The 18,843-nt window shown below is 43.8% G+C and overlaps 1 protein-coding gene across 1 annotated transcript in view; it reads left to right on the top strand.

The window, feature by feature from the left end:
• The window catches only part of YTHDF2 (YTH N6-methyladenosine RNA binding protein 2), a 33,644-nt gene extending 19,319 nt beyond the window's left edge, over positions 1–14,325 (top strand). Inside the window, exon 5 of the mRNA XM_033227477.1 lies at positions 13,477–14,325. Within this exon, the coding sequence (XP_033083368.1) occupies positions 13,477–13,500 (24 nt within the window). The 3' untranslated portion in view covers positions 13,501–14,325. The remainder of the gene's footprint in view (positions 1–13,476) is intronic.
• Positions 14,326–18,843: the final 4,518 nt, after the last annotated feature.

Raw genomic sequence — 18,843 nt, 5'->3', positions numbered from 1 at the left:
AATTTTTGTATTTTTAGTAGAGATGGGGATTTACCATGTTGGCCAGGCTGGTCTCAAACTCCTGACCTCAGGTGATCTGCCTGCCTCGGCCTCCCAAAGTGCTGTGATTACAGGCGTGAGCCACCATGCTCAGCCTAGGCTTTTATTTTATTATTTATTTTTATTTTTATTTATTTATTTATTTTGAGACAGTCTTGCTCTGTCACCCAGGCTGAAGTGCAGTGGTGCAATATTGGCTCACTGCAGCCTCCACCTCCCAAGTTCAAGTAATTCTCACAGGCACCCGCCATCATGCCTGGCTGATTTTTCCATTTTTGTAGAGATGGGATTTCACCATGTTGGCCAGGCTGGTCTTGAACTCCGGACCTCAGGTGATGCGGCCTCCCAAAGTGCTGGGATTACAGGTGTGAGCCACCACGCCCAGTCTGGATTTTATTCTTTACCTGTGTTGTAGTTTAGTTGTAAGGGAGGGAGTTAATTAGGGAATAACAGTTTGGAGGATGGGAAGTATGAAATATTTACCGAGCACTGACCTTTTTAGGCACCATGCTAGGAACTTTCGTAGCTTTACTTTAATCCCCATACCAACCTGGGAGGCAATATCCTGTATTTATAGAGAAATGGAAACTTACGTAAGCAACTTATCGAAACATCTATTATGCTTGGTGTGGTGGCTCACGCCTCTAATTCCAACACTTTGGGAGGCCAAGGTTGGCAGGTCATTTGAGGCCATGAGTTTGATACCAGCCTGGCCAACATGGCAAAATACCATCTCGACTGAAAATACAAAAAAATTAGCAAGGCGTGGTGGTGGGCACCTGGAGTCCCAGTTACTCTGCAGGCTGAGGCAGGAGAATGGTGTGAACCTGGGAGGTGGAGCTTGCGGAGAGCTGCGATCACACCACTGCACTCCAGCCTGGACGAAAGAGTGAGACTGTCTCAACAACAACAACAACAACAAAAAAAAAAGGCTGGGCGTGGTGGCTCACGCCTGTAATCCCAGCACTTTGGGAGGTTGAGGCGGGCAGATCATGAGGTCAGGAGTTTGAGATCAGGCTGGCCAACATGGTGAAACCCCATCTCTACTAAAAAATACAAAAAGTAGGCCGGGCGCGGTGGCTCAAGCCTGTAATCCCAGCACTTTGGGAGGCCGAGATGGGCGGATCACGAGGTCAGGAGATCGAGACCATCCTGGCTAATACGGTGAAACCCCGTCTCTACTAAAAAATACAAAAAACTAGCCGGGCGACGAGGCGGGCGCCTGTAGTCCCAGCTACTCGGGAGGCTGAGACAGGAGAATGGCGTGAACCCGGGAGGCGGAGCTTGCAGTGAGCTGAGAGCCGGCCACTGCACTCCAGCCTGGGTGGCAGAGCAAGACTCCGTCTCAAAAAAAAAAAAAAAAAAAACAAAAAGTAGCTGGGCGTGGTGGCAGGTGCCTGTAATCTGGAGGCTGGGGCAGGAGAATCACTTGAAACCAGAAGGCGGTGGTTGCAGTGAGCTGAGATCGCGCCACTGCACTCCAGCCTGGCAATAAGAAAGAGCAAAACTTCATCTCAAAAAACAAAAAACAAAAAATTAGCCAAGAGTGGTGGTGTGTGCCTATAGTCCCAGCTACTCGGGAAACTGAGGGATGAGAATCACTTGAACCTGGGAGGCAGAGGTTACAATGAGCGAAGATCTCAACACTGCATTCCAGCCTGGGTGACAGAGTGAGACTCTGGGAGATGGTTCAGAGACTAAATGAGCTGCTTTTACATATTCTGGGGGAAAAAAAGATGATGAGGGCCTGAACCAGGAAGTGGGAATGGGAAACTGGATATGAAGAATGTGGTAGACATATTTGCTGACTAGTTTTTCAAAAACTAAAGATGAGAGGAGCAGAAGTTTAGGGTTAGGATTTGGGGATGTATTGGCTTTTGGAAGTAGTTTCAGGTGCCTGTGATAGTAGCAGCAGCAAGGTGATAGTAGGTAGTTGGGAATCTGGAGCTCAGAGATTGTTGACAGGAATTTGAATTTTTAACCCTCAGGATAGGTAAAGGCATGGAAGTTTATGACTTCTCAAAGATTCTCGTAATAAGAATGACTAACAGTTAACTCTACAGTGTCTAGCGTATAGTTGTCTTGAATATATACTTATAAATGTATGTTCATTTAATTCTTGTATTCTTGTGAGGTAGATATAACTAGCTCAGTTTTACTGATGAAGACATTAAAACACAGAAAAGAGTAAATAACTTTGCAAAGGGACATGGGATACGAAAGTAGAGCTGGTGTTCTAATTCTGCAGTGTGGTTCTAGAGCCAACACGAATGAGAGAAAAGGACTATGGAAAAAATGCCCCAGAAATAACACAATTTGAAGGATAAAGAGGGAGCAAGTAAAAGAGATTGAGAGAGAATAGTCTTGAGTTTGTAGAAAGAGAACAAGGAATGGGCTATTCAGGTTGAGTATTCCTAATTTGAAAATCTGAAATGCCCCAAAGTCTGAAACTGAGTGCACACATGACACTGAAGAAAATGTTCATTGGAGCATTTCCTATTTTGGATTTTCAGATTAGGGATGCTCGACCAGTATGTATCTACGAATATTCAAAAAATATGAAATCCAAAACATTTCTTATCCCAAAAATTTCAGATCCAGGATACACAGCCTGTATGGAACTTCAAGCAGTAGGATAGAGTACACTTACTCAGAGGCTACAGAGAGGTAACAGATGACTGCAGATGCCAATGATGTCTATTGAATAAAAAGCTGCTTTGCTGTTAGGGACTTGAAAGTTTTGATCTCCATACTTCATTCAAAAGTCTCTGCATGTTTCTTTATCTTTCTAACCTCTTTGTACTCGCAGAATCAGTATCTTTCAACCTCTGTGTTCCAAGCCTTAACAAGCTATTATAAAGCTCTTTTGTTTGCCTAGTATGGGCTGTTTTGGTAAATTAGACTATATAAAAATGTCTGAAATACAGAGTTGAATATGAAGAATGGCAGCATTCTGATTTTAATGTGGCTAAAGATTAATCCAGGGAGGACTGCTGTTTTTCCATGCTTGAACATTTGTGGGACAAGGGCTAATTGGCAATGCAGGAATCGTTTAAATCAAGAATCATTTAAGTATGAGCCATTCTGCTTACCTACAGAAGTAAAGATTACCCCCATAACAGTTTTTAAGCATTGGAATTCTTTTTTTCCCTCCAAACGAAACTTTTCTTGGAACCTCATGAACGATTTCTACATGTTCAGCTTCCTTTCTCCCAGAAGATACCTGAAGCATCTCTCCTATGAAGCATAATTTGAAACACTAGACGACAGTGAATTTTTTTTTTTTTTTTTTTTTTTTTGAGACGAAGTGTCGCTCAGTCGCCCAGGCTGGAGTGCAGTGGCATGATCTTGGCTCACTGCAAGCTCCGCCTCCCGGGTTCACACCATTCTCCTGCCTCAGTCTCCTGAGTAGCTGGAACTACAGGTGCCCACTGCCACGCCCGGCTAACTTTTTGCATCTTTAGTAGAGACAGGGTTTCACCGTGTTTGCCAGGATGGTCTCAATCTCCTGACCTCATGATCCACCCACCTCGGCCTCCCAAAGTGCTGGGATTACGGGCGTGAGCCCCCATGCCCTGCCCGACAATGAATTTTTAAAAATGGGAATGATGCATGGAAGATGAGGTAGAGGGATCTGTTTTGAGATGGGAGAAGTATGAGGATTCAGCAAGTTCAGCATCTCTTCTAAAGATGTTGGGTTATTTAGTCTGTGCGCAGGTTTGGAGGGACGAGGAAGAGTTACCCAGGAGGGTGATAGGGAAGGCTTACAGCATTGACTTTGCCTGCCTGCCTTTAAAGGACAGCATGATGAAGGACTGTTTTTGTAGTTCCTTAGGAGTTTTATGTAGAGGAGAAAAAAAAGGTCTGTTTTTGAGTTAGGGCAAACATGTTCTCTTCTGCTTTTTTACATTCATCATTGAAATCCTGTAAGTCTGCACATGAGCAAGGAAAAAGTGGTAGTTCAGATTGTTCCTTCTTTCTCCTACACAAAGCAGGTAACAGTTTAAATATGCATGCTGCTGCCACCTCGTGGACCAAATTCTAGTTCCTGGGCCTAGTAAGTAGTACCCTAATGCTTTTCATCCCTTGCCGAATAAACAGATCGTCCTTTGTTGAACTGATTTAACTCCAGTTTGCCATTGGGAAAAGATATCAAGGAATTACAGTGTATCAAATGAAACATTCTAGGGCAGCATGTATTAAAGTACTAACTGACAGTGTAAGACCAAGTATAGAAGAATAGCAAGAGCTAGAGTTACCGAGAAATTTTTATGGAAGACTTATTGAGTTGGGTCTAAAAGGATGGGCAGGAAAAGACAGAAAGATGAAGAAAATGGCCAATCCCCTGTGTGAACTGTTGGATATAGAGCGGGAAGGGACAGACTGACAGTTGTTCTACTTTCCAACTCATTTGCACTTGGTATTGCAATTTGTGGTGATTCTTATGAGATGTTCAGTATGCCTACTGCATATGTCAGAGTTCAAATTTTGCCTGTATCACTTGGTCTACTACATGAAGCCATTTTAAGAAGATAGACTTAGCCGGGCGCAGTGGCTCACGCCTGTAATCCCAGCTCTCAGGGAGGCAGAGGCGGGAGGATAGCTTGAGCCCAGGAGTTCGAGACCTGCCTGGGTAATACAGCGAGACCCCGTTCTCCACAAAAGAAAAAAAAAAAGACAGAAAGAAGATAGACTTAAAAGCTCTTTATGTGCATTTTTTTTTGAGTAAGGTGTGGATAGCATATAGAACTTAAGCGTTTGCATGTAAAAATCTTGCAATGTGCAAACTATAAATATTTGCAAGTTTTGCATTTGTTTTTATTGTAAAATGTAACCAAATTATAAAAAGTGTAGAAAATGAAAGAAATCACCCATAATTCCTGTACTACAACAAAACTACTCATCTTGGCGTTTTTTCTTTACCTGTGTAATTAGTTTATACAGTTATAATCATCTTGTATATAGTGTTCATTTCATCCTCTTTTTCTTAGTGCTTTAGGTATAATATTTACACATATTTAGGCATTTGCTGGATATCTATAAGGCACTTGTCATATATCCTCAATCTCTTGTAATAATGCTGTAAAAGAGTGAAGACTATCTTCATCTTCCAGGTAAAGACCTGAGATTCAATAAGGAAAAACTAGATCACTGCCTAGGAAGTAGAACTGGGATTTGTTTTACCACAAGGCTCTTTCTGTTTTTAGGTCATGCTATATCTTCATACTTATTTAAAATTGCTAATTGACTGGGAAGGGTGGTTTACACCTGTAAACCACCTAGGATCACTTGAACCTAGGAGTTGGAGACCAGCATGGGCAGCAAATAATAAAAAGAAATTAGCACCTGTGGTCCTAGCTGCCTGGGAGGCTGAGGTGGAAGTATCACCTGAGCCCCGGAGATTGAGGCTGCAGTGAACCAGAATCGTACCACTGCACCCTAGTGTGGGCAACAGAGTGAGACCCTGTCTCCAAAAAAATAATAATAATGAAATTGCTAACTGTGTTTTAGTATCTGCTAATGCCTGTAGCCAGTCACCTCTTTGTGGACATATAAAGAGAATGTAATTAGTTGAAACGTAAATATTTAAGCACTCAGTTTCTTTTTTTTGAGACGGAGTCTCGCTGTGTCGCCCAGGCTGGAGTGCAGTGGCGTGATCTTGGCTCACTGCAAGCTCCGCCTCCCGGGTTCACGCCATTCTCCTGCCTCAGCCTCGCGAGGAGCTGGGACCACAGGTGCCGCCACCATGCCTGGCTAATTTTTTGTATTTTAGTAGAGATGGGGTAAGCACTCAGTTTTAATTTTCCCATCCCAGGTATCAAAATGGAGTGAATTAGATCTATTCCATATGACCTCCATGACCATTTGCTGAAGGGTGTGAAAGTTGCTGCTAATTACAGGCAGCAGGAATAAGGAAGAGTGTAAACGATTCTGGGTAATGCACAGCGACAGGTTATTGTAAGTAGGACTGTTTTAGTCTACCCCATTGTCATGTTATACATGAACTGCCAGGTTACCTCACTTTGGTGGCAGAGCTAGAATTAGAGCCCAGATAAGTTCTTGGCTAATTCAACATTATGGCAAAAGTTACTTTAGTTGAGTTTGTGGGCCTGCACAGTGGTGAGGAGAGGGGAGTATGGTGGACCTGGATGCGAGAGCTTCAGTGTATAAATTCCAAAAAATGGTAACTGATTTAAAACAACTTTTGAGTCACCTTGACAGTTTAAAAAATATATTGATAACCTGGATTCTACTTACAAACTTAACTAAATTAGAAATTTTATTTAGTGAGCTCCCTAGGTATTTCTTGTAGGATTAGAAATGATTGAAGAGAAGTTTTTCAGTTAGTACAAAAAGTATCCTCTGAGAGTTCTTACTTTGAGATTCTTGTTCTCCCTTACCTACTGAATGAGCATATTTGCAGGTAAGGCCTTGGAATTTGCATTTTATCGGCTCTACAGGTGATTCTCTTGTGTTTTAAATTTGCATATATAAAGTTGATATTGGTAGAGCCTGAATTATGGATTTTGTGGTCTTGATAATAAATGTATAGGTACTGGAAAGGCCCAGGGCTCTGGAGGAAGAGTTGGTTTCATAGCTGCTGCTGTCATGAATACTGAATAAGGAAAATCATCTGAGTCTAAATATCTTTAAAACTTAGGGAAAATACCTAATTGGGTTAATAGGAAGACTAGATATACAATCATGCACCTCTTAGCGATAGGGATATGTTCCGAAAAATGCATTGTCCGGTGATTTTGTCCTGTGAACATTGTAGACTTACAGAAACCTAGATGGTAGAGCCTACTACACACTTAGGCTATATGGTATAGTCTGTTGCTCCTAGGCTACCAACCTGTACAGCATGTTACCGTACTGAATAGTATAGGCAGTTGTAACACAATGATAAGTATTTGTGTATCTAAACACAGAAAATGTACATTAAAATACAGTTTCAAGGATAAAAAAGGGGACTGAGTACGGTGGTGCATGCCTGTAATCCCAGCACTTTGGGAGGCTGAGGTGGGTGGATTACTTGAGGCCAGGAGTTGGAGACTGGCCTGGCCAACATGGTGAAACCCCATCTCTACTAAAAATACAAAACCTAGCCAGGCGTGTTGGTGTACACCTGTAATCCCAGCTACTGGGGAGGCTGAGACATGAGAATTGCTTGAACCCGGGAGGCGGAGCTTGCAGTGAGCGGAGATCATGCCACTGCACTCCAGCCTGGGCAACAGAGTGAGACTCCGTCTAAGCATTTTATATTATCATCTGGGGTGCTGAACTTTGGGTTTCTTTCAAGGTTCATGGGGGCATAGGAAAAACTAGTTGAGAGCTCTATAGATTTAATTTTGTGGGAGGGATAAACATTTACCAGATTTTAATGTTAATAAAATTATATCCAAGTAAATATGCATATGCCTCAGTTGTGTTTTATGGCCCACTTAAAAGTGAAGGGAGAGGGAGGGATGGAACAGTGCAGTAGTAAGTAGAAAGGTTATAAGCTTAAATAGAGGAAAGCCAAATAGGCAGATTTACTATATTATGTATATGAAGAGATTGTATATGTGCAGACTTTAACATTGCCACCTTATGGCTTTTTGTATATTTCCTCCAGAGACTGAATTTTCTATTTTATTTTATTTTTCTTTTTTATTTTTGAGACAGAGTCTAGCTCTGCTGGCCAGGCTTGAGTGCAGTGGCACGATCTTGGCTGACCTGGGTTCAAGTGATTGATTCTCCTGCCTCAGCCTCCCAAGTAGCTGGGACTACAGGCGTGTGCCACCACGCTCCCCTAATTTTTGTGTTTTTAGTAGAGATGGGGTTTCACAATGTTGGCCAGGCCTGTCTTGAGCTACTAACCTCAGGTGATCCACCTGCCTCAGCCTCCCAAAATTCTGGAATTACAGGCGTGAGCCACTGCACCGACCGAGTTTTCTATTTTGTAATCATAGATTTAAAGTGAGGAGGGGCTAAGGTAAAGGGGTGGATAGAGGTGTGGACATTATTTCTGGCTATTGAAGCCACAGACCAGATCTGTCTGGACTTGTAGTTTCCTAATTCATAGTTAATATCTTTTTTTTTTTTTTTTTTTTGGAGACAGAACCTTGCTCTGTCGCCCAGGCTGGAGTGTAGTGGCGCGATCTCCGCTCACTGCAAGCTCTGCCTCCCAGGTTCACGCCATTCTCCTGCCTCAGCCTCCCAAGTAGCTGGGACTACAGGTGCCTGCCACCACACCCGGCTGATTTTTTTGGATTTTTAGTAGAGATGGGGTTTCACCGTGTTAGCCAGGATGGTCTCTATCTCCTGACCTCGTGATCCGCCCGCCTCGGTCTCCCAAAGTGCTGGGATTACAGGCTTGAGCCACTGCGCCTGGCCCATAGTTATATCTTTTTTTTTCTGTTGCCCAGGCTGGAGTGCAGTGGCCGGATCTCAGCTCACAGCAAGGTCCGCCTCCTGGGTTTACACCATTCTCCTGCCTCAGCCTTCCGAGTAGCTGGGACTACAGGCGCCCGCCACCACGCCTGGCTAGTTTTTTGTATTTTTTAGTAGAGACGGGGTTTCATCGTGTTAGCCAGGATGGTCTCGATCTCCTGACCTCGTGATCCGCCCCTCTCAGCCTCCCAAAGTGCTGGGATTACAGGTATGAGCCACCGCGCCTGACCTAGTTAATATCTTTAATGTTTTTATTTGAGACAAGAGTTTCGATCTTTTTCTCAGGTTGGACTGAAGTGGCGTGATCTTGGTTCACTGCAACCTCTGTCCCCTGGGTTCAAGCAATTCTCCTGCCTCAGCCTCCTGAGTAGCTGGCATTATAGGTGCCTGCCACCAGGCCGAACTACTTTGTTATTTTTTATTTTTACTTTTTTTTTTTTGAGACGGAGTCTCGCTCTGTCACCCGGACTGGAGTGCAGTGGCCAGATCTCAGCTCACTGCAAGCTCCGCCTCCCGGGTTTACGCCATTCTCCTGCCTCAGCCTCCCGAGTAGCTGGGACTACAGGCGCCAGCCACCTCGCCCAGCCAGCTTTTTGTATTTTTTAGTAGAGACGGGGTTTCACCGTGTTAGCCAGGATGGTCTCGAACTCCTGACCTCGTGATCCGCCCGTCTCGGCCTCCCAAAGTGCTGGGATTACAGGCTTGAGCCACCGCGCCCGGCCTATTTTTACTTTTTATTTTTGAGATGGAGGCTTGCTCTGCTGCTCAGGCTGGAGTGCAGTGGTGCGTTCTCGGCTCAGTGCAACCTCCGCCACCCGGGTTCAAGTGATTTTCCTGCCTCAGTCTCCCTAGTAGCTGGGATTTACTGGTATGTGCCACAACTGCGGCTAATTTTGTATTTTTACTGGAGACGGGGTTTCTCCATGTTGGTCAGGCTGGTCTCAAACTCCTGACCTCAGATGATCTGCCCGCCTCTGCCTCCCAAAGTGCTGAGATTACAGGCATGAGCCACCGTGCCTGGCCCAATTTTTAATTTTTATTTATTTTTTTAAATTTATTATTTTTTTTGAGATGTAGTTTTGCTCTGTCACCCAGGCTGGAGGGCATGGCGTGATCTTGGCTCACTGCATCCCCGCCTCCTGGGTTTAAGCAGTTCTCTGCCTCAGCCTCCCGAGTAGCTGGGATTACAGGCGCCCACCACCATGCCTGGCTAATTTTTTTTGCATTTTTAGTAGAGACGGAATTTCACCATCTTGCCCAGGCTGATCTTGAACTCCTGACCTTGTGATCCACCTGCCTCGGTCTCCAAAAGTGCTGCGGTTACAGGCGTGAGCCACTGCGCCCAGCCCCAATTTTTTTATTTCTAGTAGAGATGAGGTTTTGCCATGTTGGCCATGCTGGTCTCGAACTCTTAACCTCAGGTGATCCACCCTCCTCGGCCTCCCAGAGTGCTAGGATTACAGGTGTGAGTCCCTGTGCCGGGCCTTAATGTTTTTTGTTTTTTGTTTTTTTTTAAGATGAGGTCTCACTATGTTCTCTAGGCTGCAGTTCAGTGGCTATTCACAGGTGTGATCATAGTTCATTACAGACTCAAATTCCTGGGCTCAGATGATTCTGTTGCCTTCAGTCTCCCAAGTAGCTGGGACTGAACAAGGTGTAAGCCCTCTGTGCCTGATTTAAATTCATCTTCATCTATCTCCTAGACTGGAGTGCAGTGGTGCAGTCTCGGCTCACCGCAACCTCCTGCCTCAGCCTCCCCAGTAGCTGGGACTATAGGTGTGTGCTAGCACACTGGCTAATTTTTGTATTTTTTTTTTTTTTGTAGAGATGAGGTTTTGCCACCTGGCCCAGGCTGGTCTCGAACTCTGGCCTTCAGTGATCTACCTGCCTTGGCCTCAAAGTACTGAGATTACAGGCATGAGCCACCGCACGCAGCCTGTAATTATATAAACACTGAAGTTTTATTTTATTTATTTATTTATTTTTATTTTTTTATTTTTTTGAGACGGAGTCTCGCTCTGTCACCCGGGCTGGAGTGCAGTGGCCGGATCTCAGCTCACTGCAAGCTCCGCCTCCCGGGTTCACGCCATTCTCCTGCGTCAGCTTCCCGAGTAGCTGAGACTACAGGTGCCCGCCACCATGCCCAGCTGATTTTTTGTATTTTTAGTAGAGATGAGGTTTCACCATGTTAGCCGGGATGGTCTCGATCTCCTGACCTCATAATCCGCCCGCCTCAGCCTCCCAAAGTGCTGGGATTACAGGCGTGAACCACCGCACCCAGCTGGAATTTTATTTAAAAGTCAATCTTAGCCAGGCGCGGTGGCTCAAGCCTGTAATCCCAGCACTTTGGGAGGCTGAGATGGGCGGATCCACGAGGTCAGGAGATCGAGACCATCCTGGCTAACACAGTGAAACCCCGTCTCTACTAAAAAATACAAAAAACTAGCCGGGCGAGGTGGCGGGTGCCTGTAGTCCCAGCTACTCGGGAGGCTGAGGCAGGAGAATGGTGTAAACCCAGGAAGCGGAGCTTGCAGTGAGCTGAGATCCGGCCACTGCACTCCAGCCTGGGCGACAGAGCAAGACTCCGTCTCAAAAAAAAAAAAAAAAAAAAGTCAATCTTAGCCTGTTATCCACTTCTTAACTTGTAAGCAGTTTTTGAGTGAAGTTAGTTGAAGACCTGTTCTTTGCTTTCTGCTTTTTGATCCAGTTGGGACTATTACGAATAAAACAAGACTGAATTTAGTTTGTGGATGCAGATTTAGGGGAATGACGTTGAAAGCGATAGTGGTTATGGATGTTTCAAAGAAGGAAGGGATTTTGAGTTGTACCTTGAAGGACAGAAGGAGAAGAGCCAAAAATTATTGCCTTAAAGAATAAAAAAAAGCAAGAGGAATGAGATTTAATCAAGAAATGCATCTGAGTCTAGATTTCCTGAGGCCAAAAGTAGATGCTGATCAGTAATACATGAGAGGTTATGTAAATTGTATCCATCTGGATTATGAAAGATAAAACCAGGTAAGTGAGTTTAAAATCAACATAAGCAAGATGCTGTTGACTTTATAGCTTACTAAGAGGGTAAGGGTAAATAAAAAATTTTAAAAAAATTGACTTCAATCAACTCCAATTTTTTTTTAAGTAAGAGACAAGGTCTCAGCTCTGCCACCCAGGCTAGAGTACAGTGGTGGCATCATCATAGCTAGGACTGCAGACATGTACCATAAGTGGTAATTGCTATTTTTATTAGAAACCATACTGACATCAGAGCCATAGTTACCACAGGGAAAATGGGAACAAGTGTGTAAGTTCAGGCATGTGTGCCACTGGCCACTTAATGCTTTTGCATTTAATATCCATGTGAATCTAGTCATTTACATGGAAAAAAAATTCTTTAAAAAAAAATTATGTAGTTTTTTGTTTTTTGTTTTTTTTTTGCGATGGAGTTCACTCTGTCGCCCAGGCTGGAGTGCAGTGGTGCGGTCTCGGCTCACTGTAACCTCCAGCTCCCAGGTTCAAGTGATTCTCCTGCCTCAGCCTCCTGAGTAGCTGGGACTACAGTTACATGCCACCACACCCAGCTAATTTTTGTATTTTTAGTTGGGATGGGGTTTCACCATGTTGGCCAGGATGGTCTCCATGTCTTGACCTCATGATCCGCCTGCCTCTCAGTAAAGATGTAGAATTTAAAAAATTCTGAGGCCAGTCACAGTAACTCACGCCTGTAATCCCAGCACTTTGGGAGGCCAAGGCCCAGCGGATCACGAGGTCAGGAGTTCGAGACCGGCCTGACCAACAAAGTGAAACCCCAGCTCTACTAAAAATACAAAAAATTAGCCAGGCATGGTGGCGATGCCTGTAGTCCCAGCTATTCAGGAGGCTGAGGCAGGAGAATGGCTTGAACCCGCGCGGCAGAGGTTGCAGTGAGCCAAGATCACGCCATTGCACTCCAGCCTGGGCTACAGAGTGAGACTCCCATCTCAAAAAAAAAAAAAAAAATTCTGTACATGAAGTAATGTGTGAAATGGAAGAATTTAAGATAAGTTTCTGAAAGACAGTGATTTTTTTTTTGGGGGCGGGGGAGACAGTCTTGCTGTGTCGCCCAGGCTGGAGTGCAGTGGTGTGATCTTGGCTCACTGCAAGCTCCGCCTCCTGGTTTCACCACATTCCCCTGCCTTAGCCTCCTGAGTAGCTGGCACTACAGGCGCCCACCACCACGCCCGGCTAATTTTTTTGTATTTTTAGTAGAGACGGGCTTTTACCGTGTTAGCCAGGATAGTCTCAATCTCCTGACCTCATGATCCGCCTGCCTCTGCCTCTCAAAGTGCTGGGATTACAGGCGTGAGCCACCGTGCCCAGCCATAAACAGTGATTCTTAAGAAAATGAGCATTGGGATTTATTTCAGGGAAAACATAAGTATTGTAGTTGGATTACCACCTCCCTAGGGAAAGAGGCCAGATGTGTGGGTTTTTTTTTTTTTTTTCTCCCGTCTGTGGACTAAGGGCTTTCTGTATGTCAGCTTATTAATTCTCCATAACCCTGTGAGATACTTATCTTCACTTTACAGAAAAGGAAATTGAGGGCTTATGAGTATGTCCAAGGCCTTGGGACTAGTTTGGGATTGAATTTAGGTCAGTCTGACTCTAACACTCTAGTGTACTATGTATGTATGTATGCTGCTTTATCTGACCAGTCATGTATGTTTGGGTTACTTCCATCAGGCCCATATTTTTGGGGGGCCTGACAACTAAGTATTAATCTAAACAGTATCATAGGAAAGCATGTAATGAATTTTCAAGTCAAAAATAATTTTGCATTAAGATGTTGAAGTGTTTAAAACAAAGTAAAAGCCAGTTTTTCTTTGTGGGGAATGTTCTACTTAGAATAATTAATTTTCTAATACTAAATAATTAAATTTCTGTTGAGTTTGTGAAGTTTTTAAATTCATAAGCAAGCATGTTCAGATAATTTTTAACCATTTCAACACTTTTTTCTTACCTCTGTAGGAACGTCAAGGTCGTGGGAAATAAAAGGCAGTTCTACACAGACTGCAGCAACGGTTGCATCTGCATATCCTAAGAGGAAAAAATGACCTTCAAGAGAATTGGGACTTTTTTCTTAATTTCACTGACTTCAGAGACGATTGCAGACTTGCAGTTTAAGTATTGGAATTTCACAAAAGACATAGGACTTAACTGGAAAATGAAAAAAAAAAAAGAAAAAGAAAAAACTAAACAAAAAATCCCTCTAGGTAGTTTAGGTGAAAAATGTCCCTTTTATTTTGGCTTTGGTTGTGATTTCAGAGCATAATGCTTTGTTTTTTTGTCTTTTTACTATGTTTTTCGGATTTTTAAGTCCGTAAGTGCATACAGTTTTCTCTAATTTTTAAACCCTTTCCTCCTCCCATTTTGACATTTGCACTTGGAGAACACTTGAGTTGTGAAGGTTTTGGGCATCCACCCCAGAAAGTGGGAATTTGATTTTACCCTTCCGAACTGGAAGAACATTTTTATGAAGAATTTTTGTCCGGGAGAATGTAACAGTGTTACCCAAGGTTGTGTCTTTAAGGGTGGTTCATTTTCTCTGACCTTTTGTTACTCAAAGTAAAGTACTAGGAGTCCTAAGAAATGTTCTGTTCTTGTACATTATACTGATTAAGTCAGGATTAATTTGATTTCAAAGCTAAGAACAGTGGTAAAAACTCGTTTACAGAAATGCATTTTGGAAGAGAAAAATATTGTAAAACGTGTAGTGAATGTTTCTTCAGTTTCTTGTTCAGCCAATGAGGAAAGGGCATTGCCTTTCTTTTTACCATTAATCACTTCTCAATAAACGTGAGATCCTGTTGAGCATCACTTCTAGTACCATTTAGTATTATTTGAGTCTGCTGTATTTTATGAAATATTTGGAGTATAAGGGTATAACAGGTGAGATGGCAACTAATTTTAGAGAGTTTGTGCTGAGAGTAAACACTTTAGGCTTGCTTTGTACTCAGGGCCGGTTAACCATGACCTCTGCAAAAGCAAGGTGGGCCGATATTCATAATGTTTTATTTCTGGATACTTCGCAGAGAATGTAGAGTCATTGCTAAATCATTTGTTCAACAAATGTTAGACTGTTGGGTGCCTGGCACTATGCTTAACTCCGTGGAATTTGGCCAGTTATCTTAGATGCAGAGGAAGTAGAGCCCAGGACGTAAGTGTTCAATTTGAAATACGGTTTTAGACAATATTCCATATGGATGCAGATCCCTGACAATAAAATTTCTGTGGGCTTGGGTCTTTGGGAACTTTGTAACAACTGTAATAGCATTTAATTTCTTCTTGTTTATATTTTCAACAGTTTTAGAGCCTTCTCTATCTTAAAAGATTGTTCTCTCTTAAGATGTTCCCATTTTAGGCTGGGCACAGTGGTTCATGCCTGTAATCCCAGGACTTTGGGAGGCTGAGGCGGGTGGATTACTTAAGGTCAGGAATTCGAGACCAGCCTGGCCGACATGGTGAAACCCTGTATCTACAAAAATTAGCTGGGGGATGGTGGTGCATGCTTGTAATCCCAGCTACTCTGGAGGCTGAGGCAGGAGAATCGCTTGAACCCAGGAGGTGGAGGTTACAGTGAGCCAAGATTGCACCACAGCACTCCAGCCTGGTGACACAGCAAGACTCTGTCTCAAAAAAAAAAGTTTCCATTTTAGAGTTGCATGTGTGAAGACATCTAAATACTAAGAAAGGATTATAGAAATGGATTTTATTTTATTTTTTATTTTTATTTATTTTTATTTATTTTTTTATTTTTGAGACTGAGTCTGGCTCTGTTGCCCAGGCTGGAGTGCGGTGGCTGGATCTCAGCTCACTGCAAGCTCCGCCTCCCGGGTTTACGCCATTCTCCTGCCTCAGCCTCCTGAGTAGCTGAGACTACAGGCGCCCGCCACTGCGCCCGGCTAATTTTTTGTATTTTTAGTAGAGATGGGGTTTCACCGTGGTCTCGATCTCCTGACCTTGTGATCCGTCCGCCTCGGCCAGAAAGGGATTTTAATACTGTTGGACAGAGTTGTGCCCTCAAAATTCCTGAGTTCTACACAGCCCAGGATAGTAAAGTCAAGAGTGCCAATAAAATTGTTAAATATTGGTTTCTAAATTCCTTCCTTCCTTTCTCTCCTTCCTCTCCTTTGTCTCCTTTCTCTTCTTCCTCTCCCCCCCTCCCCCTCTCCCCCTTCCTTCCTTTCTTTCCTTCCCCTCCCTCCTTCCCTCCCTCCCTTCCCTTTTTTCCTTACTTTCTTTTTTCTTCTTTCCTTTTCCTCCTTTCTTTCCTTCTCTCTCCTCTCCCTCTCCCTCCTCTTCCCCTCTTTTATTCTCTTCCCCTTTTCTTTTCTTTTTTTGACACGCAGTCTCACTCTCTCCCTGGCTGGATTGCAGTGGTGTGCTCTCACTGCAACCTCCACCTTCTGGGTTCAAGCGATTGTCCTGCCGCAGACTCCCGAGTAGCTGGGATGACAGGTGTGCACCACTATGTCCAGATAATTTTCGTACTTCTAGTAGAGACGGGGTTTCACCGTGTTGGCCAGGCTGGTCTCCAACTCCCAACCTCAGGTGATCTGCCCACTTTGGCCTCCCAAAGTGCTGGGAATACAGGCGTGAGCCACCGTGCCCAGCCAATAGCACCATTATTGACATTTGCAGTCAAAAGCTTTTATTGGCCTGTCAGAGGCACAGTACAATATTCCTAAATATTTCTGGCTGCCATCCTTTGGAAGCACCCCAAATTTTGGGGAGTTCCTTGTGTTTTTATCAGTAGGAAGGTGCTAGATTTCCTAGTAATATGTGTGGCACTCATCGTTTTCACTTTCAGCCAGCCCAAACTTCTGTGACTTCTAGAGGACTCCCTCAGGCTTCTTTAGTATTGACCTTGAAAAGGGAAAATATCCAGAGAAAAGCAAATTCAAAAGGAATTTTAACCAGATTTTCCTACATAGTATTTCAAGTTGGATATGAGATTATTCGAGATGATTATTTGCAATTTGAAATGTTAGCAACATAGTAGTTTCCAGTCTTTCATAGCAAATGTAGAAAGTACTGTTTCAGCTTTAAGAGTAGACTGAGGCTGGGCGCGGTGGCTCATGCCTGTAATCCCAGCACTTTGGGAGGCCAAGGCGGGCGGATCACGAGGTCAGGAAATTGAGACCATCCTGGCTAACATGGCGAAACCTCGTCTCTACTAAAAATACAAAAAAAATTAGCCGGGCGTGGTGGCGGGTACCTGTAGTCCCAGCTACTCGGGAGGCTGAGGCAGGAGAATGAACCTAGGAGGCGGAGCTTGCAAGTGAGCCGAGATCGCGCCACTGTACTCCAGCCTGGGTGACAGAGTGAGACTCCGTCTCAAAAAAAAAAAAAAAAGACGGAAAAGAATCTGGAGCCCCTAACAAGGTTATATACTTAGCCTTCCCTTTTGGATTTATGTATTTTAGAAAAACCACATTGGCTTTTCCTGTAGTATAAAAAATTAGACTGTTCTTTACTAAAGACTCCAAAATGCAACTAAACCAGTTTTCTTATTTTTTATTTTTTTTGAGACAGAGTATCGCTCTGCTGCCCAGGCTGGAGTGCAGTGGCCGGATCTCAGCTCACTGCAAGCTCCGCCTCCCGGGTTTACGCCATTCTCCTGCCTCAGCCTCCCGAGTAGCTGGGACTACAGGCACCCGCCACCTCGCCCGGCTCGTTTTTTTGTATTTTTTAGTGGAGACGGGGTTTCACCGTGTTAGCCAGGATGGTCTCGATCTCCTGACCTCGTGATCCGCCCGTCTTGGCCTCCCAAAGTGCTGGGATGACAGGCTTGAGCCACTGCGCCCGGCCAGTTTTCTTATTGTTAAAGGCAACTTTGCCAGTATTTTTAATAGAGACAGGGTTTTGCCATGTTGGCTAAGCTGGTCTGGAACTCCTGACCTCAAGCGATCCACCTGCCTCAGCCTCCCAAAGTGCTGGGATTACAGGCGTGAGCCACTGTGCCTGGCACCAGCCTCAGGCTGGGCACGGTGGTTCACGTCTGTAATCCCAGCACTTTGGGAGACCAAAGCAGGTGGATCACCTGAGGTCAGGGATTTGAGACTAGCTTGGCCAATATGGTGAACCCTGTCTCTACTAAATATACAAAAATTAGCTGGGTGTGGTGATGTGCACCTGTAATCCCAGCTACTCAGGAGGCTGAGGCAGGAGAATTGCTGGAACCTGTGAGGCAGAGGTTGCAGTGAGCTAAGATCACGCCACTGCACTCCATCATCTCAAAGTAAATTTCACTTTCCCTCAATTTTATTTTAGCTGTATTTGATTGGTTATCTTCTCTTAGTGTGTTCCATTATAGAAAACGTTCTGAAATAATTTTAGACTTATGCAAACAGTATGGAGAGTTACCATACCCTTCACTCAGCTTTTCCCAAATGTTAACATCTTATATAACCGTAGTAAAATTATCGAGACTAGCAAATATTGATGCAGTACTGTTAACTATTTTGAGTTGTGCCAGTTGTTACACTGTCTTTTTTTGGGGTTCAGCATCCAATCAGGATCCCACATTGCACTTAATTGTCTTTAGTCTCTTCTAGCCTGTGACAGTTTTTCAGTCTTCATTTTTTGACACTTTTGGTGAGTACTGGCCAGTTATTTTATACAGTGCCCTTCTGGTTGGATTTATCTGATCATTTCTCATTATTAGATTGAGGTTGTTATTTGACAAGAATGCCACAAAAGCACCGTGCCTTTTTCAGTGCATTGTATCAGAATACATGATTGTGACATGATTTCATACTGATGTTAACTCTGATCACTTAGTTACAGTGCTGCCAGACTTCTCCACTGGAAAGTTATTAATTTCCTCCTTTGTACTTACTATGTAACTTAGGGGATCAGGTATACTTGGAAACTTTTTTTCTTTTTGGAGACAGTCTTGCTCTGTTGCCCAGGCTGGAGTGCAGTGGCACAATTATGCCTCACTGCAGCCTCAACCTTCCGGCTTCAAGCAATCCTTCCCGGTATCTGGGACTGCAGGCTTGTGCCTCCATGCTTGGCTTATTTTATTTTTAAATAGGGATGAGGTCTTGCTATGTTTGCCAGGCTGGTTTCAAATTGTCCTCCTGCCTCAGCCTCCCAAAGTGCTAGGATTACATGCATGAGCCAAGGCACCCAGGTGAAACTACCATTCTTTGACCCACTAACTTTGGGCAGCTATGGATTATTATTGCATGCAACAAGTATTCCTGTGGCATTTGCCAAATGTTGCTTCACGATTTCTATTTCTTCTACATTTATTAATTAGAACTCTGTTGTAAGGAGGTATCCCTTCTCTGTATTCAGTTATATCAGTATGGATTCACTTTTGCTCAA

The sequence above is a fragment of the Trachypithecus francoisi genome, unplaced genomic scaffold, assembly GCF_009764315.1.
Source record: "Trachypithecus francoisi isolate TF-2019V2 unplaced genomic scaffold, Tfra_2.0 Lachesis_group12, whole genome shotgun sequence".
In the NCBI taxonomy this organism is placed as follows: Eukaryota; Metazoa; Chordata; class Mammalia; order Primates; family Cercopithecidae; genus Trachypithecus; species Trachypithecus francoisi.
This window is presented reverse-complemented; position numbering and strand designations above follow the sequence as displayed.